This window comes from Merops nubicus, unplaced genomic scaffold (genome assembly GCF_000691845.1).
Source record: "Merops nubicus isolate BGI_N331 unplaced genomic scaffold, ASM69184v1 scaffold13570, whole genome shotgun sequence".
NCBI classification, from domain to species: Eukaryota; Metazoa; Chordata; class Aves; order Coraciiformes; family Meropidae; genus Merops; species Merops nubicus.
This window is the reverse complement of record NW_008584905.1, coordinates 102983-130969: the sequence shown is the minus strand read 5'-3', so window position 1 is coordinate 130969 and position 27987 is coordinate 102983. Positions and strand designations below refer to the sequence as shown.

General features: G+C 45.2%; 1 protein-coding gene across 1 annotated transcript in view; it reads left to right on the top strand.

The window, feature by feature from the left end:
• Nucleotides 1-13610: 13610 nt before the first annotated feature.
• LOC103778231 (electrogenic sodium bicarbonate cotransporter 1) overlaps nt 13611-27987 on the top strand; it is a gene marked incomplete at its 3' end in the record, with an annotated part of 115082 nt that continues 100705 nt past the window's right edge. Inside the window, exons 1-3 of the mRNA XM_008945811.1 lie at nt 13611-13633; nt 20321-20434; nt 20646-20719. Coding sequence (XP_008944059.1) covers nt 13611-13633; nt 20321-20434; nt 20646-20719 — 211 coding nt within the window. The remainder of the gene's footprint in view (nt 13634-20320; nt 20435-20645; nt 20720-27987) is intronic.

Here is a 27987-nt window from a genome sequence, read left to right as displayed (position 1 = left end):
GGGGTGGGGGCTCGGCGGGGATGGCAGGGAGCACCCCGGGCTCTGACAGCCCCGCGAGTTCCTCCCCGGTCGGGCTCCTTACCGCGGAGTTCGTCTCTCCGGCGCTGGGTGGTTGGTGGGAACTTTGAATGCGCTTCACGGTGTCTGGAAACTTTTTTTTATATGGCTCCGATTTATCTTCGGTAAGTGATCGGCAGCGGCCGGTCCAAAGAAATCCTGTTTCCTCGCAAGATTTTCGTCTTACACCTGGTAGGTGGCCGCGTGGGGATATTGTGTGAGCCGAGCCGAGCTCCTCTCCGCCTGGTTTTCCCGCTGGGAGCTTCCTGCCAGGCACTGCAGCCCAGCGCTGCTCTGCTGAGAGCAGCCGTGGAAATGAGAATTTAATCATCCTTTTGTTCGCATACTTTTTTTTTTTTTTTTTTTAATATACAACAACGTTAATTATGAATGGATTTCCCCTTCGTTAGGAGCGCATCCTTTCAGTGCTTGCAGTCCGTGTACTTGGATGTGCCGAGAGCTTCCTGGTATTGCAGAGTGTGGGAAAAGGTGCCGGGCTCTGCGCTCCGAGGAGAGCGTGGCTCGGTGCCTGTGCCGGGAGCGCTACTTAATCCTTAAACCAGGAACATGTCTGGGACTTCTTTCGGTTGATAATCAGACGGAAATTGTTGGTACATTAAGAGCATGATAAAGAGACACCACGCAGCCGCCCTTAACCAAAAGCCTCCTGAAGTGTCAGGCTCCCAAACCCAAGCGAGTATTTTGTGCCAGGTTTAATTTTATTGTAATAGGCAGAATGAGTAAATGGAATTGTTCACGTCTCTGTGTGTGTGCTTGTTCACATGCCTGTGTGCATGGGAGACAATTTGTCAGTGTGTGCCCTTCCTTCTCTTGCCTGCTGTTGGGTGCTGAAGTGAGTGCCAAAAGACCTTTCCTAGGGACTTTTGTCATGCCAGAAGATCGTGGAGTTGGGTTCTGCAAGGCTCTGTTTCATGTGGTGATTTTACTTCTCAGTAAGTTCACCTGCCTGTGAGTGTTAGTGCGATGTGAAGAGTGGGTGTTTGTACAAGCTGCAGCGATGCTTTTTCTGCAGTCACCCCCCCCAGTCAGATGAAGATGTGAATTAAACCCAGATTTTCAAGTTGCAAAAGGAATACTGCTGGAAGGATTTGCTCAGAACTTATCCTTTGCTCCTGCCGAGTGTGAATTTCACTGTTGTAAAAGCAGTGACTGGACTTGAAGGAAGAGGCTGCTCTAAACTGTATTTCCAAGATTTCAAGAGGCTGGCAACTCCAGAAGGACCGATGCCTGGGAGCAACTGCAGTGTGTTTTGTTGGTGCTGTCTGGAGCTGGAAGTGGGGCAAGATGGAAATACGGATTGGATTCCCCCCACCCCCCCCCTTATTTTTTTTCTTCAGTTGGGGAAGGAGGGATGAAGTTTTAATCTGTGTGCACAGGACATTCCTAGCAAGTTAACACCCTGTACATATCCCTGCAGCTTCCAGCAAGGTCCAGCAGGTTTTTCTGAAGCTCAGAACTGCAAAGACTTTTCCTTTAGATTTCCACGTTACGTCTTTTAAATCTTGAGACTCCTTGGCAGTCAGAAAACACCCTCATACACTAGTGTTGTATTGTGGCATTCCTCACAGTAGGTTTTTAATAGGAGTTCTGGTAGAGGAGTTTTGAAAATCTGCTTTCACAGTCTGGCTGTGGGTGTAGAGCAAAGGCTTCAGTCACTGATGTCTTACCTTGATAAGAAAAGGTTGAATTTGTGCACAAAGTGCAGTTCAACGAAAAACATCCCCGTGAGAAGAGGAAATCTGTAACTCCTTTTGTTTTCTTGTCTACTTACTTATCCTTGCTCATGTACACAAGCATTCTTCCAGCAGCAGTGGAGAAGCCGTTTGTGTTTCTGCCTGAAGGATTTTTAACTGCACTGCTGCCTTGGAGGTCCATAATAAATAACAAGCATTTAGGGCAAGGTTGTGAATGAAAACTGCTGTGCGAGAGAATAGAGAGAAAACCTATAGTTATCTTTCTGCAAATAAGCCTGCAAACAGCTAGTTTGAGATAGCAGTTCTTAGGCAGAATTGAAGATGCTGTCCTGCTGGAGAGCAGCAGTTGCAAAGGGAAGGTGTTGCCTTGATTGAGCACGGATACCCTGGGTGAAGGAGCTGCCTCAGGAAGGTGGATGCATGAAAACACTTACTCCTGGGGGTGCAGAAAGTGATGTTCCTGCTTTCCTGCGTGCTGATCTCTTAGCATGGATTTGCTCGTCTTCTAGCTTTTGTTTTTTTTAACTTAATGTTTATAATTTCGTTTTATTACCTTGTTCCATGTGTCCCTGTCAAAACTAGCATAGCTTTTACAGGTTTGTGCTCAGATTCCTTCTTAGGGGTTGGGAGCACCAGAGGACTCGAGGCTGAGTGTTAAGGATGTGTTGCTGAAAGCCGCATTCACAGTGTTCTGATTCCGATGCTGTGGCATCGGGTCCTTTCCTCTGTGGCACTGGGAAAAATGACTTTGTTGCCTGTGTGAGATAGCATCCTTGTCACGCTCCAGTGAACCTGCCTTTCACGTATTTTCTGAGATTTAGGATTTGAGCTCTTGCTTTGAGCAGATTAAAAGCATTCTGATAACTACTATGGGGTCTTCTCCTCCAAAGTCAATTAGCTGCTTCTGGCTTCAAGTCCATTGAGAAGGCTCAAAAGGGAGTGCTTTTTGAAATCCAGGAATAGCCCTTTACGGTTCATGCTGATAAAGGAGCGTGTCTCCGTGTCGTTGTGCTACTCTGGGAGGAAGGAAAGCTTTGCTTTTGTGCTCCCTCTAAACAGCAGAACTGGGACGGGGAGGCAGAAGTCTTTCTCTTAGTTGTATTTCACTGTGTGAAATGAAAATACAGCACTAAAAAGATCAAGGTTGCAGTGAAGTCCCACAGCCATTCAGAGCAATGTTCTGCTCCCCTGCCCTTGAACTTTGAGTCCCTGTAGCATCTTGTTTCTCCTGAGTTTGCTGAGGATTCTGTGCAGTTTGTGGCATCAGTGCTTTTTATTGCTCTTGGACAGTGCTGAAGACAATTATGGCACCCATAATTGGGTGATAAAACGGTGTGTGGCTTGAGTAAAAAGCTGCAGAACTTTAAAAAGGCTTGGTTAGATCTGTCCCGCAGCATGCTGAGTGCTTGCTCTCCAGCAGATCTCTACCAGCATAGGCCCCAATGGCTTAGTACTGAATAGTGGCTTCAAGGAGTGACAATAGTCTTTTTCAGGTCAAAGCTTCCATGGAGATGGAGCTTAAGGATACTGTGATGACCAGTTAACTGTTAAGCCTTGAAAATTGGTGCAGTATATTAGTTATGATGAAAACACCTCCTATGAAATAAAAGCATTTGGTACAGGACTGTGCATTGGCCTGCCAGGGTCTAGGAGGGTTCAAGCTGTCCAGAAGCTGGGAAGCCCTGTGGAGTTATTTGTCCTCTTGGCTCTCAATTGCCTGATGACATTAAGTAAAGAGATAGAAGTGTTTTTGAATTACTGTCCTGCCGTTATTAGTTTTGCACATAAGCAACTTTCTAAGGCTGATTTTCTTCCCAGAAAAATCAGAATAGATGATTTGACATCACCAAAATTGGAATCCTTGTAATTTGTGGCTTAAATGAACTTTGAACATCTGAATTCCAGAAACATGTGCTGTTCATAGAGTTAATTTTGCTGCAAAAGTAAAACAGACTGAAGAGGCTTTTTTTTAATATGTATGTATTGTTTATATTTATATGTAAATGTGTGTGGAGAGAGAGTATGGCTAATCTATGTATTTACTGCTCCTAAGGAAATCCTTTATGGAGAGGGAAAAATCTTCCAAGTCACAGCTTTTCAAGTCCTAGCTTTATTATATAAGCACGTTTATAAGGGAACTGGGTCATATTTCTATTTTGCTGCTGAATAATAGGTGCTTGCTAAATACTCTGTGTTGAATCTGACTTGAAATAAGCCTTAATTGTCCTGCTGTAAGTACCGAGCTTACTTCTCGAAGGAAGTCTGGAAAAATTGCATGTGGTGGTGGTGGGATTTGTTGAAATGACTTCTTTTAAGACTGAGGGTTATTAAAATCAAGTTATTCTGTTATTAATTATGACAATAAAAATTGCTTCATTTGATTCTAATGTTACCATAATAAATTAAAATAGTTCAAAATACTCTGAAATATGAAATGTTAACTTGATGAATTATCTAATTTTCCTCACCTTGTAAACAAATTAGTCTCGCAAGGTACAGTCCACAGTGAGTTTTTTGTCTGGGTTTCAGAGGAGTAAAGCTTGGATCCAGCTGGAGACTATGAAACAAATTTTATTACTTCATAAACTGGAGCATGTTTGTCTGTGTTGCTCCTTCTTAGATTTATTTCAAGGACTGTTTTTTCAGCTTGCTCTGTTATTATTTTCAATTCCATTAGCTACAGATTTCTTTTCCTACAGGTTTTTTTTGAGAGTGGTTTGGCAGTTTTGGGTTTTGATCTGAGTATTGCTACCATGAAATCTGGAACTTGGATGTTTCCCTGATCTGTCTGGCTATGCACACAAGTAATAGTGAGTGGAAAGATGTGCTCAACAACTATGGGGTCCGCGGTGGGATTGGCATCTATTTTTTTTACCTGTGAAAGACAATCTGTGGAATGAACGAAACAGGTTAAAATTTTTGTGTGATTGTTCTCTAGTGGAGTTTTAATTTACCTTTCTTTTACAAGTTAGCACAATGTGCTGATATTATGCAAGAAATCCCAGAGGGTTTGCAGGTGCAACAGATTTTTGGCTTTCTTCACTTAAAATTGATGCCTGTGGTATGTTCTATCTTTATCTGCTACTGTTTTTTGACCTGAACATGCAAACTTTTTGATGACTATGTGGATGTGTAATCTTCAGTAAAAAAAAAAAAACAGTTGGAGTCTTGCATGTCAAGTTACCATCTTTATTAAAATTTTCATGTTTTGTCCACTTTGTGTGTTAAGTGCAGAAACAGAACTTGCCTCTCTTTGTCACTGCTGTTTACAACTAGAAGATTTTCACCTTAAGTTCATTTTAACATTTTCAATTAATCACCTCTGGAAGGTTTACTGATCTGAGTCTTTTATTTCAACTCTTAACCTTGAGCAGAAGGTTGCAAAAGTTAACTGCTTTTATTGTACCTGTGACTATATAACACTTGAGACGCATTGTCAACCCTTATACGTAAGCGTAAAGATCTTTCATCAAGGTTGTTAAATATGAGAAGACTATGTTTAGAATGAGATTGGGAAATAGTTGCTCAGTAGCTCCAGGAAAAGTAGCCTTAGAGCGTGTGAAACCTGCTTCGCTGCACTGGAATTGGGTGGAAGTGGATTTCTCAGGGACGGAAGCTGCGCTTACAAATTTCACTTCAGTCTCACAGTTGGCATAAGTGATTTTTACCCAAATTCTTATTAATTTGATTAGTCTGATGTCACTTCCAGGTCTGACAGTTCCTGCATTTAGCAGACAAACAGCACAGCAAAAAAACAGTTGCCCAGTTCAACAGACCAGCCTGTGTGTCCTTCTAGGCAGGAACAATGACCGCAATGAAAAAATAGATGGGTACTTTGTTCTCTTCTGTCCCCAACGAAGCTTCGTTCCAAAGCCTTGTTAACGGCACAACAATACAGCGTGCAGTGCCCTGGGAGTCGTTCCGCATAAATTGTTCAACATCTCATGATCTATTAGGCTTGGGTTTGTGAGTAATAACCAAGTTTGAGGAGCGTTGTCCCAGGCGCGGTGTGAACGTGGCGTTCAATGGAAACTGTGCCAGATGCTGTTGTAGTGCTGCTGACAGGTCAGCTTAAAAAAGGCACCGAGGTGAATGGAGCTTCATCTGTGTCAGTGCATAGAGAAAGCTTGGAAATCTGGAGCCGTGCCATTGGAGTGCGACAGCAGGGTCTGCATCAGTGCTGGCGGCACAGCGAGCTCCAGTTCTGGTAACTCACAGTTCATGGGACCTTCTTTTCTGTGGGGCTCTTGCCTGAATCCCATCAGGCACTTCAGCACAGATGACTTCTGGCCTTGAAGCAGTTCAGCTCATGCACTTCTGGGGCCATGCTGGGTTGAGTCTTGTGTGAGTAACTCCACTGGTATGAGCAGCAGAAACGCATGGTGACATGGTACAGCAAGTGGGAAGAATTGATTGAATGGGTTCAGAGGGGTTAGGAACAAAGTCTAGATTGCAGCCGTAAGCTGCTTGCAGGGTGGGGTTGGAAATCAGTTGAAGTCTTCAGTGCATCTTTGATAGGGGCCTGACGGGTGGTGTTGGAGAGAGGTTGTAGAGTAGATTATCTATTTAGGATAGAATAGGATATTTCAGTTGAGAGGATCTGTGACGATCATCTGGTCCAGCTGCCTGGGTTGTATTTTCAATTGCAGTTCACTTGCGGCCCTGTCAGACGGTGTCACAAATTTGATTGGAAAAAACATCTTGAAGAGGCGTTAACTTTAAATGCTTTCCATTTCAGAGTGAATTTGTGTCTCCAGTGAATTACTGACACATACATCACCAAACCATGCTCGGAAAGAGACAATTATTCTTGCTAAAGAGCAAGAAGTACTTCTACAGGAACATGATATATACAGAGATTTTCCCATAACTGGGTAAATGCTTCTCATTCAGGACAAAATAGTATTTGACATGTTCTGCCTCTTTATGAACAGTAAAATGATGGGTTTATGTATTGAAAGGCAGCCTGCCTCCCACAGCATATGCCTTCCTTGATGTCCCAGCTTTGAGAATGCCTTCCAGGGCCTTCAGTGGATGGAATGTATTACACTCAACAGTGCCTGGGGAGGTGGATTTTAACACCTTGTTAGAGTAAATCAGAGTCCTGCATATGCACTCTCACATCAGACAGAAAGAAGTGTTTTGGTTCTCTTGGTAGAGGAGAAGGTATGTTCCTTTTGTGGTTTGAGTTTGGAAGTCTTCCTTTGATTAGTGCATTAATCTGCCTGATGCTTTGCTCTGCTTAGTACAGATAGCTCATGTAACTGTAAAAAGAAACAAAACAGTCCTTGAAGTTCAAAACCTGACAGCTCAGAGCTTCCCTGGCTCAAAGCCTCACGGTTTGCCCAGGGACTATCTGTGCACCGTGCCAGCTGAGACCAGCTGAAGTGCTGGCTTTTAGGTGGGACCTCCCTGGTGTCCAGTGGCCAGAAGGGTCTGCTGGGCTTTGGGGTAGGCTTTGAATTTTCCACCTCAGCAGTGCTCTGAAGCTAAGCCTGAGAGTCTGCTAGCGTGGAAAGAATGTCAGCAAGTCTGGGCTTGAGCATAGGCTTGGGCCCATGCTCCACTGACAATGGAGGCAAGCCCAGGCACCCTTCCCAGACTATTGTGGGCACTCAGCTACAGCCATGATGCTCTGACTCCTCCGATGCAGGGCTGACTAGGAGTGGGCATGTAACTGTCATCATCATGTTAGAGTTTAACCTGGGATGGATGTTCAGGCCCTGTGAATGAAACAGTGAAACCGCAGGAATTGCTGCCAAAGAAAAACCTCTGTGTTTCCTGAGTTTTATTTGGATCACCCATCTCTTCCCTTTGCCAAAAACGCAATGTATAATTTTTGTTGAGAATATGCTGCAAAACAGCTCTGTGGAAACCCCAACTGTATCTGAACGGTGTTAGAATCCTCTCCATACGCTGAATAAAGGGAGATCATGTCTCCAGCTTTTAAAATAATTACTCGAATTAAAGCTCAAGCTGGAAGAGCCCAGAGCCAGCACAGTTCACTGAGAGCTAGGTATACAAATTAATTTATTAAAAAGCATTGCAAACACAACTTGAGCTCTTCATGTTCAAAATATATCTCCTGGCAAGTAACGTGGAAGTCCTCAGAGCCTTCGGCCGTGGAGAAATTGTGGGAGTGCATGGAGATTTCAGGGAACTCGAAAAGTTTCTGTCATTACTTTTCTACAAGTGAAGCCATCTTTTCTTGAGCCTCTTCCTGCTTTCTTAATTCTAAATGATGAACAGGACATCTTTGAGTTGGTGTTCCTGATAATGCCTTGGGTCACAAACAGCTTAGCATTTTCCTGGGGAGCCTTGACTGGTAACTCAGCTTAGGTAGTTCATGTTTTTTCACAAAGAGGTCAGTATGCTTCTGGATATGACCCTTAATTTCAAATTCTTGGTAATGTCTATGACGTCTTGAACTGTGATATCAGCCCAACTATTCTGGCTCTGTTCCTGGACCAGTCGTTCCACTTAGCAATAAAAAAATGCAAGATAAGGGGTGCAGATAACTGAGATCTAATATTACCATATACTATTTCCTTTTACCTTTAAACAGCCATACTGCAATTAAGTGCCAGGCATAAAGCTGGTCTTTGTTAACAGGTATCTCCAAGAAACTGGTGATTACCTGAAGATTTATGAGCTGGGTTCACTGATAGGTGGTTATACCTAGTATTTAAGAAAGTGCTGGCAGCAGTGGTTAAGACGCTTGTGCCTTGGCCACAGTCACCGAGGAGTTACCTTTTATCTCTTGTTTACTGAGGGGTAAACCAAAAGTACAAAAGGCAACTTCGTAGCCTAATGCTGTTGAAAATAAGCTGGAGTTGGCCACTGTGGTGCACTTGCTTGGAACGGAGATGACTCGTGGAATCCGCAGGCAAAGGCTGGTGTAAGTACAGTAGCGAGGAGTACTGGTCGGTAGGGTTTCCCTCAAGTTGGGGGTGGACTGGGACAGCCACAGAGAGGTCAGGTGCTCACCAAGTTGGGTAGGTTCTGCCCAGTGAATGCTGACCATGCATATTGCCTCTTGTTGTCCTCTCCATCCCCAGATGTGCTGGCTTGATTTGTGACCACATCTGATACGCCAAACGGCAGAACCGCTTTGAATCCTTGATTTATTTTTTCTTGAAAAAGTCAGGAGGTCATTAGAACATTTCCGTAGCCCTGCCAGCCTAAAAAGGAGTGTCAGTTGCTTTATCCTGTTGTGCTTTTGTGGCTATATATTACCAAAGCAAACCAGCTGTTACAGAAAGTTGTTTTTCTGTGGTTTCTTCCCCAAGAAATGGCTGCCTCCAAGTTTTTTTTAGGCAGATGCATGTGAAAAAGAGGGTGAAAGGAGACAGTGAGTGGTCAGTGTGAGCAGGTAAGTCTGGTTCAGTGTGCTTGCATATCAGATCTCAGCACGCAGTTCCTGGACTGTTACCTCCTAACTTGCCTCTCATGGGCACTGAACACTAATTTTCACGGTCTACCTAAAATCAAGGTGCATGTTGTTTCATTGTAGGCTGTATATCACGTGGAGTGTGTTAACATTAACTGAGGCTCTTGAAGATACTTTTGAGTTTATAGTTCATAAAGCAGAAGTAGGAACTGTTACTTCACAGAACTCAGGAAGCAGAGCAAAGAAAATGAGGGAGCTATAAAATATTTTTAATATATCTTGCTTGTGTTTCCATGGCTTGAAATCCTCATGGACAAAGGGCAGAGTTGTGCAGGAACTAGGAAGTCTCTGCTTTCTGAAGAAGACATTTTAGGGATGTCAGGGGAGTTGATGTTTATGGACTAGTGTTCTGTTGTGTTATTGGAGTCAGAAGGAGTCAGCCACTGACACAGGGAGAGGAACTCATTCAAGAGACAGACTTGCTCCAAAAAAAAAAAAGTGCTACAGGAGTCTGAGTAATGTGAGTGGCCTTCCTTTGGTAAGGGAAGATGCAAGTGGTCTTTTTTTTAGGCCACCTTTATCCAGAAGAGTCATTGCTCCCTCCCACCCCCCCCGGTCCATTTCTAGATCAAATGAGGCTTTTCAGACACTGTCCAAAATAATTACCTGTGCTAAAGTTCCGCTTTCTCTTCTCTTCCAGAAATACGCTTGGTCCTTTGCACAAGCTTGGTAGTCATTACACAAGTTTTTAGGTTATTCTGGAGGACCCAGGGCTTCCTGCAGCAGTGCTGCTTATCAGCATTGCTGTGCTTCTGCCAGTTTTTTTTCCCACAAGTTGTTCTTCTGTGGCAGTGGTTCACTAGAAAGGAGTTCTCAAGAAGCAACTATGAACACTTACTGGCAAGAAACTACTTTTCAGCTCTTGGGTTATTGTTTTGTTCTCCGTCTTGTTTTAGGCTGATACAAGTAAGTCTATTTTGGGCTGCCCTTAAATGGATGTCATCTAGAGGACAGTCTTGTTAAAACTTGGGAGTTGCCTGCTCAGCAGTTCAGCTATGAGCTCTTGGCTGTGGTTGGAGGATACAGTAAATCCAGCTTCAGGGCACCTAGAAGCAAGTGAAGAGCATGACTCTCCCATGAAGCAAAGTGCCGGTCCAGCAGCATACTCCTGTTGCTGGTCCAGTGAGCTTAACCCTTCTAAATGCATTGACCTTATGCAGGATCACGCGTCGTGCACTTGTACCACTCTGCTTTTTGTGCTGCGTCATGTTCCTTGTGTTGAACCTGGTGTCGTGGTGGCAGAGGAACCCGTATCGCTGCGTTTGCTGACTAATGCAGCAAAAACGCAGTCATGTGCCCCTGCCTCCTCTGGGCCAGGCTCTTATTAAGGGCTAATTGATAGTCTGCAGGTCTGAGTTGAAAGATCATGGGCTTGGCCTGCACTTCACTGGCACCACCCGTCGAGGTCAAGGTGGTAAGTGGGTCACCGCAGTGCGCAATGCTTGTCGGTCTGTTGGTGGAGTGCTCAGCAGGGACCTGCTCCCGCCCGCTGCACGGAGTTTCATTGTCAGGTGTGCAAAATCTCCCTTTGCTCTCCTTGCAGGGGCTGTCAAGGGAGCAAATGTGTGGATGAGCTCTTTTGTGAGGCCAGGGGCTGTGGTGGTGAGGTTCCCTGGAACTGTGTTTATCCCAGTGACCCTCGGTGCTCCATGACAGCTATTTTCTTTGATTATATTGGCAAAACCACCCATGAACCTGCCCCTCTGATAACACGACATGAAATTTTGAGTAGCAGAAAACTACACGTAGCTAGCCAGCTAGTGTGGGCTAGTGATAGCCAGGGATGAAACGTAGGTGATTTCATCCCAGCAGCCTGACGGCAGCCCCCAGAAGGCCTCACAGACTGCTCTCCTTGAGCAGGATTGTGTGGCTGCTGTGCCCATGCGGCAAGGAGTTGTCACCTGCAGTCATGCTTCTGCTGAATGATCCTCCTGGGTGTCGTTCCTCAGGGATCTACATCCTTTGGGTTCTGGGGCTTGTGCTGGTGCAGTCAGGGGTTTGCTGAGCAATCGGTGCCCTCAAGACACAGAAAGCTCCTTGGGGTCATGGTGCTGTGGGCTATGACTGACTCTCTGCTGCTGTTCTGACTGGAGCTTAAACTGGTAGAAGTGATCAAATTCTTCTTTAGTTCAGTGTGTTCTCAGATGGGTTCAAAATAATTTGGGTTTGAATTTCTCTCCCCTCTCACCTTTTTTCTCTGGAAGTGTTGTTTTGTCATCTTCAGTAAACTTGTCCTGATTTGTGGGTTTGTGTTTTGTTTTCTATAGTTAGGTTTTGAGTGGGGGTTTTTTTGCCCTCCCAATGCAGCTGGTGGAGGCATTTAGCTGAAAATTGGCTGTTTGCATTCCTAGCTATCAGGTCTGCATTTGTTTTGATTGATGATTTTAATTATTAAATAAGCGTTTTATGCATGCAGTGGGACCTATGCCCGTGAGCACATTCAGAAGAGACTTTGTCTCCTCTCCCCTGAGGAACAGTCGCTACAAAGTCTTGTAGACAAGCAGGTGTCACTCAGGTGAGGGTGAGGTTAACTTGGAGCACTGGAGTCTCTGAAAGCCCACTGGTTATCTTGCTTGCCTTAGTACTTTTGGAGAAGTTGTCTTTCCTCTGCCTGGATTATGTGTGGGTGCTGACACATACCCTGTTTGGCTGGGGTGACTACAGCTGGACAACACACACGGTTGTTGCATGGGGATTTTGGCGATTCAGGAAGCTCCTGCTCACGTAACGCCATTCTGTGCTGCTCAGCTGGGCCACGTGGACTCTGCTTGAGCTTGAGTGTTGAAGCAGATTACTGCAATCATTCACGTTAAAAATATCCTTTATGCTGGATTATGTTTTTGAAACCAGCATATCGTGAAACCACTTCTCGCTTCAGAATGCTGAGAATTGGATCAGAAATGCTGTGACTGCACTCTGGGAAGTGCTGAAAGTGCATTAGCTCCCTTGGCTGCTTCAGACATGCCCAGAACGTTTTATACAACCAGGCTTTCGGCCGCTGCCGGTGGAGCTTTGTCCTGGATCGGGTCTTGCCTGCCTTCCTCCCAGCAGGAAGCCAGCACACATTCTGTAGCACCTGCTTGACTGGGCCTGGCCTGTCTCCATCTTGCCGTTCGTGTTGGTAGCCCAGAGTTTTGTGATGCTTTTCGAATGACTTCAGCATCTCAGAGATGCTTGGGAAGGTGATGTGGAGGAAAATGAGCAGCTCTAGGGGTTGGGCACTTGAAAGTATGAAGCCTGAAGGAAGGGAAAAGTTCCAAACCATAATTACAGAACTGAAACTAAGATACAAGCCAGTCTTGCACATTTTTGTGTTCTTGGGGGTATTCTGTGTGCTGGGGGTTATTGCTATGGGGAGGAGACTTCCCCCCCAAACAGCTACACAGGAGGACGAGTGCAGCAGCTGCTTGCTGGGAATGAGGGTGCAGGATTTTTTTCTCTCAGGAGAAACCCAGATCTGGGTTACTGGTGCCACTGGGTGTGCTGCCCCACCCCACACTGTACACACTGCCTGTGCTTTTTCAAAGTGGGAAATGGACTTAAACCGAGCAACTCGAGCAACTTAAACTTAAGCAAACCTTTTCAGATAACCCTTTTCTTTATAAAAGATAGCCTGGCAAGGCTGAGGCACCCACTTCAACATCCTTGTCTGTGGGTAGGAAATGCTGTGTCAGGTCCATGCTACCCATACCTTGCTTCTTGAGACTCTGGGGGAGATGTTCAGCAGATGCTGGCAAGATTTCCCACAGCTGCTGTTTCCTTGTCTAGGCTTATACATCTGTGTATGTTTATATATGGGCATATACAGATCCCCTGTCTGCTATGTACTTCTAAAGTCTTGTACTCACTTTAAAGCTGAGTGCTGAGCTGATGTCAAAGACATGCTTATAATACTGCTGGCAGTTGTTAGTCTGTGATACCTGGTCTCATGATACAATCTGCCTTGGCACAGATTTCTCCAGAAGTGCTCTTACATAGGGCTTGAACAGAGAGCAACTCCATCGTAAAACAGGGTTGTTTTTCAGTAGACAGGGGTTTCGTTGAAGAGCACATGAAAATGCTCTCGTAAATCAGCCCTCTGGAGCAGTTTCATCTAAGGTTTATTGAGCCTCAAGTCATGTGCTAAATTATAAATCTGTAGTGTGCCGCCTTATTTTTTTTAAGAGGGGCAAACATTTGCTGTATGACTTGTAGTCATCTTTTCATGTTAGCCTGCTTGTTCAGTCTGCTCCTTAAATGCTCTCTCTCCTCCTGCCTCTTTTCCATTGTTGAACTCTTCCTAAGTTTTTTTTTTCTTTCCAAACATGTGTTTTGAAGCAGGTGGGGGGATATTTTAGGAACTTCTTCATGCCTAAATTGAACTCTTTTCTTTTTTCCATTAGTGTGCAATGCTGAAAAAAAAAAAAAAAGTGTAGGGATTGCCAATTGGATGTGTGAAACAGTCCAGTAAGAAGTTGCCTGCAATACATAAAGCTCTGACAAAAATACTGCAGGACATGACATTGTAACAGTATATAATAGCAAAACCAAAACTCAGATCCCACAAACTCTCTGGAAATAAAAATTTTTAGGAAGAGTCCAGTACAGCATGGGAGTTTCAAACCTGACACCATTCTGCCTCTAAAGGAAACATTTTTGTGATTTATATGTTCTGCTTTACTGAAAACTGAGCTACAGAAGTGTCTGGTTTGTGTTAGCCTCAAACAGATACGTTCATAGTATTTGCAGTCCAAAATCACTTCTTCCTGCCGACTTGCTCATCTCATAAAGCTCCTACGTAAGTACAGTCTTGAATTCCTTTCAGAGTGTCTCTATACCCTCTCCTGCCTGTAGCTCCATTAAATACAGCAGATATATGTGGAAGGTGTCAGGAAGTGGGTGCTCAGCTGTAGAGGTCCACCTTGCTCTGCTGCAGAGAGGGCTTGAACTGAGGTGCTATGATTGTCACATGAAGCTTGAATGAAATGTGGACTTCTGCATGCTGGTTTGTCTGCAGTTACAGCTCCATGGTTTCTTTTGAGAGAAGGAAATGATAACAAACCCGAGTTGTGTCATTTTATGGTAACCAATCTAAACATAATAAAACAATGGCTTCAACTGCTACACCTACCCCAAGGTCCAGTGCCAATGTCCCGCCTTGTAGTTCCCTGTGTTTTGATAAAGTTACTTTCTTGTTTGTGCAGAAAAAAGCTTCCATTTCATTCACACCTAATTATTTTTCTTAGTAGTTGTTTCATTCTTGGAATGTATCCTAGCTGAAGAGTTCTTCTGAAGCTGTCAGAGATTTAGACTGAAATCCAAAGGATATAACTTATTTTGTCAAAACAAACTCAAATAATTTTTACCTTGGTTTCAGGAAGGTGCTCTCACAGCCTTCACCTGTGAGCTGACATAAACCTTTGGAGTTCTTGGTGTTCCAGTCAGAAAAAGTTCTTGAAAACAAGATTTAGTCAAGAACTGAGGCTCCTGTTTGAGTCCTGTAATGGGGCTTAGTTTCAATCCCTGAAAAGACCTCTGTAGAGTGAAGCACTTCACGTAACAATGAGATGACTTAATTGGGAATTTACTATAAACCAAACCAAAGTCCCTCCCTCCTCTATTCCCTGGTTTTAAAAAATGTCTCATGAATATGAAAACCACTTTTAGGAATGTAAAGGACATGCGAAATGTCTAGATGCTAAATCTAAATGCATGACACAGTAGTACTGAACAAATGGGCTTTATTTTCTGGGGTAAAGTCCATGTCACTGAGACATTTCAAGCAAATAACCCGCATAGAGGTTTGTATCCCACTGGTGCTGCCTGATCGATCAGAGGTGCCCAGTAGCCTGTGTTTGTCTGGCTGTGCTTGTCTCACCTGGCCCCTCTTGGGCCAGTGGCTTGTTTCCTGTGCATGCCACCGTGTCAGAGCTCTGACTGAGGTGGACCTCCATGAAAGGACCTTGAGGGAGGGTCCTTTCTCCAAAGCCCCTTTAGCAAGCATCCTTCAGCGTCAGCTGATGAAAGGCTTACATCACTGTCATGCTTGAGAGGCATAAGCAAGGCAAGACAAGTAATCCAGAACGTGCAGTTGCTTGTAAGCTGGTAATAAGATGGTCAACTTGCAAAGCTTTCTTACGTTTTGCCTCCTCTTTTCACTACAGCATGTGCAATCAATCGTCGAGTGTGTTGTGTGCATCATGGTCTAACACATGCTGGTGATCCATTTAAACTAGAAAGTAGGAATTGGTACAATAAAAAGGAAAAACACAGCCCAAAACAAATGGTCAACACTCCTATGAGGTTGTGTATGTTCCACCCTTTTCCTATGTGTCCTGCATTGTCAGAAAAAAGGCTGCTTTAGCACCTCGCTTGCATTTCCAGATTATAGTCTAGTAGTGCCTGTGGTTGTCTCACGGTTCTGTACAGGTGTTGCTCTGGAGAGAGGAGTTCTCCATTCAGAGCAGAACTCTGCAGGAGGGGGAAGAGCTGAGATGAGTCTTTGTGCATCTGCTCTGCTCAACTGCTTTGTGCAAAGCAGTCACCTTGAGTGTTAGTTCCTTGCTGGTTATCAAGAGTTTGTTTTAAAAGAAGCTGGGTTTATGTCTGGATTTAAAAGTAGTATAGTACAAGTTCTTTCTGCAGCAAGCAGAGGCTTCTGTCCTCCTCTCCTCGTGGTGAGTACAACCTTTTGCTGAGAAAGCATGTAAATAAATGCCCTTCTAGAGCTGACAGGGGGAAATGCATCCAAGATAAATTTGGCAATGTGTTCTAAAAGTGCATCAACCAGACCATGCTGATGATAGTCAGAAGCGCTTTTTTTTCTTTCTAATAGAGCCCATATGCAAGTACATGAGAAAACCAAAATGCATCTAGCCCCTAAAAAGGAATTGGTCGTATTATGTCTGTTTATTCAACCATTTGCATATGAGCTGTGAGAGCATCAACTGGGACTAAGTCTCCTTTCTAGTTTCCTGTTTACTTGGCTGCTGTCATCACAGTATCTGAATGCTTCACAGGTTGCAGGGGAAAGAAATAATGTCTTCTCTGCCTCTCTGCAGCCTGTTTAGCTTATTGATTCATTATCTTTTGGATACGTGCATACATACATACTTGGCATCTAACTTGGGTAGCTTGGTGAAGTCACTGGCTGTCACTGACAGGGAAGCCTGTGGTGACTCCAAGTCTAGCTGGTGGTTGCGTTGTTTCACTTGTTGTTGAAGGTTGAATGATGCTGCTTGTCACAAGTAACATTGGTGGTGGAGGACGTCTCAGTGCTGTAAAGGACCCTGAATGCCAGCTTGGTTGTCACGAGCAGGCTTCTTACACTCACGGGGAGCAGTGTGGAGTGGAGCTGTGGTTGTACCTGCGGCTGTTCCTTGCAAGCCGTGTCACGTTTCCTTTTGCAAGCTCTGGTTGTGACTGCCAGCAGCGGAGATGCACCTGATGGGTATGGCACGGGTCACTCCGCGCTCGTTCTGGCAGTGCAGGGGGATTCACAGAGGGACAGGAGTCCTTGATGTAGTGGGCATTGGAGTGTCCAAACACATCAGGCTGTCAGAGGCAGTCTGTTCTGCTGGGAGCTGTACAGTCTCCTCAGCTGAAAACTATTTTTCAACCTACAAGAGGAAAAATGACTTGCGTGCTGCCCCGTTGTATGTGTGGGAGGCAAGCGGTGAGGTGGAATGGTGCGAGTGTGGATCCGGGGGTAATCCTTGCGGGACTGTGGGACCGGCTGAACGTCTTAGCCAGCGACGCCTGGTGCGCTTGTCACCTCTTCCCCAGCATCCCCATCCACTCCACTTGATGGGTAGCAGCTTTCTGAGGAAAAGCTCCTGACAGGTGAAGGATGCCAGGCTCCAAGAAGCAGGCGAGGGCGGTCAGTTCTGCGTGCTCAGAAAAGATCTTTCTCTTGCCTTTCCCATGAAGGTGGACAGCTTCCCCACGTCTGCCTGCAGGAGCTGCCATGCTGTGGGGCTGGGCAGGCACATTTTGAGATGACCCAGTCCCTTTTGGAGCCCTGCTGCCAGGGCCGGCAAGCTTTGCTGCTCTGTGATGTTCGCAGTCCTCACTCCCTGAAGCTGCTGACGTGCTCTGCGCCCCAGCTGGTTGCAGTGGGATTGCTTTACATGTGACTTTCACACAGGCTCTGCGTTATGCTCCCCATTTCAGTTTCAGGGCTGGCTCCATGTGTTTGGTTTTTCCCTTTGCTCAGTCTGCTTTGCTGGAGTTTCTTCCTGATTGCAAAAGACATTTGAAATGGGCAGAATTGTAAAAGCTTATCAGCAAGTAGTAGCTCCGGTTTCTTGCTCCCCAGTGACGTTATGTGTTTATTCACCTGAAAGTTGCACCTCCGTGCAGCAGCTCATGTCATTACATCGGCCCTTCTGCTTTATTTACACCGAACACTGGTTGCCCTCTTCTCCAGCCGTAGATTCCCAAGCTGTAACGAGCGCTGGTGTTGCTGAGCCGGGGGCCAGGCAGCCGGGTGGTGGCAGCACTCCCATCTCCCTGCGAAGATCAGACTTCTCATCTGCTTTTCTGCTTTGTGGCACTTCATTTCCCTCACTTTGGCCCTTCTGATACCGACTTTTCTCTCCATTGTGAAGTCCGGGATCCCTGCTAGTATTAAATTTGCCTTGCTCTTTATGAGTAGCCTGGCAGAATGTGTCTGTGAGCTGTGGTCTGCGAGCAGTCTGCACATTGAGGTTTGAGTTGCATGCTGTGGTGGATAGGCTGCGTGTGACTCTTGTTAAAATCCTGTTGACACATAATGTCATTTCTAAAAATGTTTGGTACCAATCTAATTATCTACCCAGAGAGGCCAATGACTCAAGCAGCTCATATTTTTTCACTTCAGTTTATTCTGTCAGAGTACATGACTTGCTCAGATCTAGACCCTGAAAATAGAAACCCAGTGGTTTTTAATTCATTTTAAAAGTCTGTTTTCAGCAGCAGTAATGAGGCTGTAGATCTGGATAAAAAGTGTCTGAATATCTTGTGCTCTTACCTTACTACAAGGAGCTGGTAAACTAACCTTGAACTAAGGCATGTTTCTGTTCAGAGGCCCTAAACCAATTTCCACCCTTCCTTCTATCCACTGCATATGTCTCTTTCATGAGATGGTGAAAATACCTTGTCTTGCTACAGTGCTTCCCCTACAGAATTCTGCTGGGTAAGACCCAAGAGAAGATTTCCTTGTTGTTTCACATGATTTTTTTTGTTTGTTTTTCAATTTCTCTGACTCCCATTTTACATTACTTGAAAACTTCCAGGGAGCTGAAATATTTTCCCCGTGCAAATTGATAAAGGATGTTTTTCTTGCTAGATTTTGGCCTGAAGAAATCCTGCGGTAATCTGAGAAGGGCAGAAAAGACCAAGTCAAGGGAGGTGGCGCTTGGGAATCTAATCGCTAAACTCGTGTGGATTAGTGCCAGGGCACGGTGCCAAGGAGAACCAAGCTCTATTCCTGGCCCCTTAAGCCCCCCAGCTCCTTCAGATCCGCTCTGCGTGTTTCGGGGAAAGCGGCAGCCTCGCAGTGTGTCGTAAGCACTTTTCCAGCCCCTGCGCAGCTCAGAAGCACAGCCATTAAACGTGACAAGCCAATCCAAGGCAGGAGGGGTGCCATTGCTGGGGGGGGAACACACAAGCGTGAGGTCCCCTCCTGCCTCTGGATGCTCAGCGGCAGGCAGGCTGGTGCTGGGAGGATGCCCTGCCCTGGTGGGCAACTCGAGCAGGTGTTCTACCATGGGGATGGCACCCGGTGAATTTTCAGCACTGTTTCGCTTGCAGGTGGTGGAAATTGCTCCCTTCCTTTCTTCTCATTTCTCCCTCTCCCCCCAGCCATGAGACCAGTGCTTCCCAGGTTCTGCATTCCTGTATCGATGGTGGTGGTGTGGACAAACTGGCTGCGGGAACCGGTTTTTGAGCAAGGGCAGTGTCGAGGGGCTTGAGCATATGGGTGCTCGGGGCACAGAGGCGGACGCTGGGGCACATTGCGTGTGAATGTGTAAGAACAGGCTTCATGGAGTAATAAAGCGCCTGTGGTTTGTGTTTGGGCTGGAAATCCAGTCCCAGCTGTTCCAGATGTTTGTGTTTATAGCAAGTAGCTACTGTGCTGCTTTAGGGGAAGAGTAGTGAAATAAAATAACCTTGGGACGTGCCTTTACAACCATTGCAAATGGGCAAGAACATCCATGAAATACATTCCCATTTGCTTTGTTGTTTCTGATCAGTGACATATTGGAGATCCGTTTGCAGGAGCTGAGCTGCAGACTAAGAGCCAAGGATGAGGCCAACGATGTGTGAGTGGAGTGCCTGAGGTGGAGGGAAGCTTGGCAAAGACAGAGAACAGCTGATGGCCTACTACTTTCTGTACTGCTGGGGGCTTTTTTAGTCGTGTTTTTTGTTCAGGTAGCTGTTGGCATGCAAGGTAGATATCCAAGACATTCTGATTTCTTGGTATTAGTCTCTAAGTGATATGCAAGGAGATGAACACAGCTAAGAGTTTTTTTCCATTGTTATTTTACAATTTTTTTTATTTACTCATCAAAAGCGAGTTTGCAGATGAACCCTTAGAAAATGTGCAGCATCTTAATTTGTGGGTGAAATACAGCAGCACAAGGTCTGGGCAGCACCATGGGAGAACTTCTCTGGCAGAGGCGTGAAGTTAGGAATCTCTTGTATACAGAGAAGCAGATCAGAGGTGGAGGGAAAAGGGGAGGGGAAAGAAGCAACCGCTAAAAGCTGTCCCCAAATGGATGAATGAATGGGTGACACACATAAATGGGTGCTGTGATGGTCTGACTTACTGCAGCTCAGTCTCTGGATAATCCTCGTATGCCAGATTTCTGTAAGGCCAGCATGTGACACAGAGCTTGCCTCCCAACAGACAAGTGTGCTTTGCTGGTATTAAGAGGCTGCCTGGAGGCTGGTCTCCCACCGTGCGTTCGGTCGTGTGTGTGTCTGTGGGTAGCACGCGTGCTGTGCTGGCGTGGGGACGTGGTTCTGCGGCCCCCATCTTCTCGAACTGCTTTCAAGGGAAACTGGAATTCCACAGACTCCTGGCTATTGCATAGACAGTCCCAATCTTGCCTCCGTGTTTTTATGTCCCTTTTAGAAAAAAGAGGAAAAGAGGAGGAAAAAAAACCCAAACAAGAAACAGGAAAAAAACCCAAAGACTTGTAGCTGGGATTACGTTTCTCACACCTGTCACCACTGATGTCCTCTCAAGGTTAGAATTGGAGCTACGTGAGGCCAGCTTAAACCAAACGCCATTTGAAAGGAGCTCTATGAAGGAACAGCAGGCACTGCAAGGAGAACAGGAGTGCCCACGGGAACATGAACAACAGCTTGCAAGTTAACCTGCCCAGGACCTGGGCTGGTTCAAATAGCTCACTCCAGGAGAAGTCTGAGCATTCGTTTTTTCTTTTCTATTACTATAGGATGGAGGACGAGGCAGTACTGGATAGAGGGGCTTCCTTCCTTAAACATGTATGCGATGAAGAAGAAGTGGAAGGTAAGAGACCATGGTCTGCTGGGGAGTAAGGGTGCTTTCACAGGCTGTATTTGTGTGGAAGTAAGATCGGCACAGGTGGATAGCAGAGAAAAAGGGCACCTTTGTTTTGCCGAGTAATTAATCCTAAAATTGCCTGAAACACAGATAAGCTCGATCAGGGTGCAACTGACTTTTTAAAGAAATCCTCTTTTTCAGTTGGGGAGTGAATGTTGTTACATGCTGCTGGTATCCATTTCCACCTCCCCCAAAAGTCCCGTTTGCCATGTCTTGCACAGTGGCTGTGAAATATCAGGTCTGTTTGGTTTTCTTTCCTCTACGAATCTAGTTTTGGCAATGCTTGCATATCACCACTGCACTTGGAAGTGCTGGAGTAGGGTGGCAGGTGTCACAGATGGAGAAGCAAACTGGAAAAACTGGCAGAATTTGTACCGAGCATCTGGGGAGGATGTGAGGCAGCAAGGGGATGTTTGCCTGGGTTATCGTTTTAGCTTAGGAGACATAAAGAAAAGCTTTGTCCCTTGAAGAGGAACTTTGTAACAGAGCAAAGGGTTTCCTCACTTTTTAAGAAAAGACTCCTTTGAAAGTGTTTTTGTTTTCTTACTAACTAAAAATGTTGTGAAATCCCAAAGCTAAAAGGAATTTGAAGGAGTTTAGTTTGCTTGCTTGTGGAAACCTGTTAAGCTCATAGGAATGAATTATTTGCAGCAAGTACTCTTGTTTTATGAGCATTCGTTGACTGTGTGCTTGATAAACTAGTGGGGGAGAAAGAGGAAAGGATGGTAGTTATGTACTCTACCTAGAAGGGAAAGGAGAGGCCAGTGCTTCACCTGACACTGCTATCCTTCCCCTCTGGACTTAGGTGTGCAGTTTTATTCTGATTTCTTTATTTGCAGACAGATGTTTGTGGTTTCTCAGTTTAAAATGTTTTGAAAGGTGTAGGGTTACAGCCATGCCATTGTCACCGGTAATGGATGGTAAAGGATTGAGCAGTAGGAAAGAAAATAATCTGCAAAAAGATGAATTGGAACACTTCCAGCAGAACAAACCAGTTCTTGCCACAAAACTCCCTGTGTCTTCTTGTCTCTTGTATGAAGGAGTCTGTGCTCAGTAGCTATAAATCATCATGTTGGGTTTAATTAGGCCATTTGCTGTCTGCAGGGTTGAAATGACAAGGGGTTTGTATTAGCCTTTTGCTTGTAGAATAATTTATGCTTTGGCACAGCAGAAACATTTGAGAGGAGAGAGAGAGGAAGAACATTTCTATTTGACTGTCCTAAATGTTGCCACATGCTGTTGTGGTGTGTACTGCCCGTGTGTGATGCTCCAGGAGTATAATACAGGTGGTTGTTTGTGAAGAGCAAATGCTGCAGGAGTGTCTTCTCAACTGTCTGCAGGTGCCCTGGTTAATGCTTTAAGTAGTGTTTGTAGATGTGGGGTGTTTTTCTCCATCTTTCAGTGTAGATCTCCTCATTTGTTTTAGTTGGGCTAACAGCCCAGTTGCAGTTCATCTCTCTGAGGAAAGGAGAAGAAGAGGAGGTGAAACAAGTATTTCTAATTGCACATGACAGGCCTCTGAGAACTGTAGCTGCTTGTCTGAGCCTCTGGAGAGACTTGGAGCTGTGTAACCAGCTAATTCCCCTGGTCGTGCTGATGGCAGCACCTCGATTCTCGCCAGGCTTCTGCAGTGACCCAGCTAAGTCACCAAGGCTGTGTGTGACAGCCTTCAATTCGTGGAGTACCTGGTAGATTTGGTTTTCCATGACGCAAGTAATTATTAAAGGCTTTGGCACTTTTAGGAGATCTTACCTGCTTTAGAGGGGAAGATTTCTAACCTAAATGAGTCTGTGGTTCTATTCACATCTTCAGCTACATCTGACTTCCTACACAGCTGTGCATCCCGTTTGTAAGTACATTTAGTGTATGAGTATATCTAATATGCACACGTGCACTCCATATACAGTCACAGTCTGCATGTATAGAATGAGCTGTAGACTCACAGAATGGTTCAGGATGAAAGGGAACTTTTGAAGACCGCAGTTCCAATCCCCCTGCCATGTTCAGGGACACCTTCCACTAGACCGTCCAACCTGACCTGAATGGAGAATCCACAGCCTCTCTCTGGGGAACCTGGACCAGTGACTCACCACCCTCAGTGCAACTCATTTCTTGCCTTACATGCAATTTAGATCTACTTGCAGTTTAGGATCCAATGGGAGGGCTAAAACATCAGGCTGAAGAGCTTTGGCTGACAGTTGGTGCAGATGCTTTCAAGTCTCTCTGCTCAATTTGTGCATGGCAGGTGAAGTGGTTCTTCTCCTCCTCAAGGAGGAGATCATTTGCCTAGAGACGCGAAGGTGTTAGCTCTGAAGTGGCCTCCATTACTTCAGCCACTGTCATGGTATGGTTGTAACTTGCTTGTCTAAAAGGCTTACAGTAGCTGCATGCTCTGTAGAAGAAGGTAACACCAAGAGGGTTTGTTGCCTCCTGGTGTGTTTTATTTTTCTGCTAGTTTTTATTTTTAGCCTGTTTTCATGAGGAAACAACATATGTATCATAAAGTTGTTTGCCTCTCTTGCCTCTTCTTTCCATTCCTCTCCCAGTAATTTTTTGCACCTAGCAGTCAGTATTGATTGAATTTCTCCAGAAAGCTCTTTAAAGCTAGTCAGAATTTTACTAAACTTGTAGAAAAAATAAACTGAGGAAAGAGGAGAGATTGTTTCTTTCTTCCTCTGCCAGGGAAAGGGGGATCATAACCTTTTTCAGAAGACAGCTGGAAGTGTAGTGTTAGGGTACTGGGATGTGTGGATTCCCCAGCTCCTGGAGTTTGAGGGAGAGAACGGGAAAACCCTACTGCAAAACACTAGAGCATGCTTAGAAAGCAAACTCCTTTTGCTTGTGAATTGGTTTGATATCAAACCGATGAAGGCAAAATTTTGTAGTTGGCTGTTTTCAGCATCCCTCTTTTGCACTTTCTTTACCACGTGGTGTCATTTTATTGGTGACCTCATGTTGTGTCTGTGAGAATCATAGAGTCATTAAGGCTGGAAAAACCTTCAAGATCATCAAGTCCAACTGTCAGCCCAACACTACCATGACCACTAAACCATGTCCCCAAGTGCCACGTCTACATGTTTTTTGAACCCCTCCAGGGATGGTGTCTCCAACACCTCTCTGGGTGGCCTGGTCAAATGCCTCACCACTCTGTCAGTGAAGAAATTCTTGCTACTGTGCAATCTAAACCTCTCGTGGCACAACTTAAGCCCTTTTCCTCTTTTCCTACTGCTAGTTACTTGGGAGAAGAGACCAACCCCCACCTCACTACAGGCTCCTTTTAGGTAGTTGTAGTGATGGTGAGATGAGAGCTGTAGAGGGTTGTACAGATGGAGATAGTAACTCTGAATTACCACGTCACCCACTAATTTGATCGTGTAGCGGTGTGCAGGAGAGTGGGTGGCTGTGTTTTTTAAGGAGGGAGGAAAACGGGCTTTTCTGGTCAGGAGGATGTTGAGACATTTTCAACTCGTCGGTCATGCCCTCGCTGAGTAACTGTGATGTTAATAGAAACGGTACATACCTGACACAAGTATGTCCCCTTGGCCCGGTTCCAGAGATTGTTTAGTGCTGCTCTAAGATGGCACCTCAGTCTGGCCTCTCTGCCAGGAGAGGAAGAGCAAAAATGTAGCCTTCCTTGGGGGGTTGTGGGGAAGAGGCACTGCCTTAAGCTGAACCTCCCGCGCGAGAAAGCCCTTCCCGTTCATTTCGAGCACTGCACGTTCCTTTCCTTGAAGGTAATGACATCTTGCTGTAGTGCCACTGTTAGGAGTACTGGTATGTGTGACATAAACAGATTACTTCATAACCGATTTTGCAAGAGGGGAAAAGTAAAGCTCCACCTTATCCTTTGAGATAAGGTATTCTTGGCTCTTTAAAGCCTGACTTCCCCTGGGCTCGCTGCCACCCTGACTTCACCGTGGGGTGGAGGATGCTTGATTTCAAGTCTGACAGCTCTCTTGCTGAAAGTCCTGAGGAGCACTTGGCTGCCTGCATTAGGAGATGGGCACCAGTGCTCCTGGCAGGTGCTTTGTCCTGAGTTTCAAACGCTTTGCAAAGGAGAGTTCTCAAGAGAATCTCTTAGATACCACTCTTTCTTGCAGGAGCGAATTTAGGAAAAAATGCTGTTGCAGTGGCAACTTTTTCATGGATTCTGTTCTCGTTCCGAGATTCACTGTGTAAAGAGATGAAAACAAGGGGTTTGTAATTATTCTTTTCCCTTTTAGCTGACTGCTCCCCACACTTTCCTCCTCCTTGTTTTCTATTCTCAACCCTGTTGTGTCATTGCACTTTGCTGGTGGAGAGCTGTCTGGTGCCCTAAGCCTGAGATTATTACTCGATGGCTGGATCAACAAGGAGAGAAGTTGAAAGGGTAAAGATAACTGTGAAAATCTTTGCTTTTTTTAACAGCAGGCAGAAGGTAGGAGAAGAGTTACATTTACCCATCAACTTGGTTTTGTTTTTCTTCTCTCATCCCTGCCCTCAGTTTTTGATCACTGACTGTAGGCAGACCTTCTCCATTTTCAGAAATAACCAGGAGACCTGGTTTATATCAGTCAGAGTTGTTGATTGCTTCTGAAAGAAATACGATTAAAAAATTAATCAGATAAAGTCTCGGCACAGAATGTACTTCTTGAACATTCTTTGTTACCTTTAATTTATGTGCAGAGATAGAGTAGGCTGTGTTTTGCTTTGGTGAAGCTGAGTCAGCTTCACGAAGCACTGAGAACTCGGGCACTGCCTTTTTGTGCAACTGGCACGACTTGGGAATGTCAGGCACGGAATGGGACCTGAACACTGCCCCAAGTAGCTAATAGAAACAAGACAAGTGGTTTGCATCTTCTCAGCTTTGGAGCATCTGGATGAACGTTTTCATATGAGCTTCTCTCCAGCTTTAATTCTCTGTGACACTTTGCAGGATACTGAAATGTGCCCTAAACTGGTTTTTCATAAATTAAAAGGTCTAGTGCTGTGACTTCATTGCAGGCTTCTGAGAATATGGTAAATCCTTATGGAAAAGGTGGGAGCTTTGTTTGTCAATGTGGATTAAATCAACAGTACAAATGCTGTGAGGTCTGTGAAGTACGAATCCCTCACAAAGGGGTTTGTTCACAAATTGTTGTCATTAAGACAATACCACTTTTCAACCATTTGTTAGCTTGGTGCTAGTAAATTGATGAGCACACCTGCTATGGGCCATTTCCAGCAGGTGTCTGTTCCCCATCGTTGTGTGGGGCACGGTTGTGGTCACTGCAGATGTCTTTCCTCTGTGCTCAGGAATCAGCGTGAGCTTTGGACTTGCTGGGGTTGTGTGACGTGTTGATGCCCACCTGCTCCAGGCTCTGTGAGAAAATCTGCAGTCCAAGTCCAGCCAGTGATAAACTGACTTTACATAAGGTAGCGATAAGTTGGCTGTGCCTGCAGGAGAAATGGAGAAAATATATGAGCAGCTGAGTCAATACGTGATTTGGTGTGCTGGTCATGAAGGAAAGGCTGTGTTCTCTTGGAAGTGGTGCTAAGGAAGGTGTTGCCATACCATTCGGACAGTGACCCACTTCCTTCCAGCTCTGAGGGGTTTAAAAGCAATCATCAGCTTTCTGACATGGTGGTGAAACTCATTTTCCTGAGGGCTATGCAAGTGAGAAGGGTGGCCCTCACATGGCACCTTACAGATTTTGATGGGAGCAGCTTCTCTGAGGGGATGTTTTCAGTTACTGGGACCAGCCTGAAGTTGCTGGTCCCTGCCAGGAGAGAGCAGGACAGTGCATGGTGGTTCAGTCCAGGGTCATGGACCTCCATGCTCTCACTCTGCTCATGATAACCATTCTACAAAGCTTATTTGTTAAGCCCTTTCTTCTTTTTTGCTTCTGCAGGTGTTGCCTAGCATCAGTGTGCATGCAGGCTGGTGGTATACCTGTGCACCTGCTGGTTACATGATCATTTGATCCTCTCTCCTGGGTCATTCCAGATGGGATTCAAGTCTAGGGTTATCCAACTGTCTCCTCCCACCTAGTGTATATACACCTTCCTTTGCCCACAGCAATTTTGTAAGGTACAATAATACTGGTTATGACAGTTCAGGATGGAGACTGAAGAACTGATCTAGCCTTTGCTCAGTCTTCAGATGTGCTTATTACCTTTTGTGAATTTTTCTGGGACATTTACAATTAAAAGGTAACACAGAATGTATTGGGGAGGCCTGATCTGTTTACACAATGCTATGAGAACTTCCTTAGCGAAAAGGGACTGAGAAAGGACATGGGAAGCTTGGGTGCTTCCTTGAAGAAAGCACCATGTTGCTCCAGGGGCATCAGGATGCACGGAGAGGCAAACAGGGAGGATGGTACTTCAGGGAGTTCTCTGCCTGGCACATTGCAGTGACAAGGTTCTTTCTTTGAACTGGCTTCTTGGTATTCTTTTAGTCAGCCTTGGTAATAATTGAGAGGGAAATATGGAAAACGAGGCCAAGCTTTTCAGCCAAGATGGGCTATTTTGGGTGGTCATTTGGGGCATTTCAGAAAGGGACGTAGTTTTAAAGGAGCTCTGGTCAGTTCTTGACGCAGATGCCAGAAAATCCAAAGGTACCAAGCTTCCAAACATCTTGGCCTAAAACCTAAGTGGTCCAGCACGGCTCCACTCCTCTGCCCTGTTCCCCAGAGCCTGGTGTTTTTTAAGTCTTCCTTTTCTTTCTTTGGAATCCAAGCAGCACTGGTCAGATTAGATCAGATCACAGCAGGACAGGTTCGGTGGCTTCTATAACCTCTTTCAGCTCCAAAGAAGAGAGAAAGAAAAGCAGCTTATGGGGTTGTGGGTAAGAGTCTGGCAACAGCTTATATAAAGCTCAGTGAGAATACCCCAAACACGTTTGTTGTTCTGTCTAATGACAATGTCCACCCATTGGACATGGTCAGGGTCAACTTTCTTATATTTTCCTGTCAGGAGCAGTGCCTTAGAGTTATCATCAACATGTGTCTTCTGGGTTTCATCTTCTGATCCTTTCCTAGCAATTCCTAGCATAGTTTTTGATTACTAACTTGGTCTGCTCCTTTTAAACAGATGGCGTTTGTAGGATCTTCAGGAAGTCAAATGAAGACCTCATTTCATTTTTTTCTTTTATTTTCCCATTGATTCTTGACCTGACTTCATGTGAGCTCCATCTAATAGAGCCATGCGATTTTTCAGTGCACACTGCTAACTCACCTTCTAAACGTGGTTTG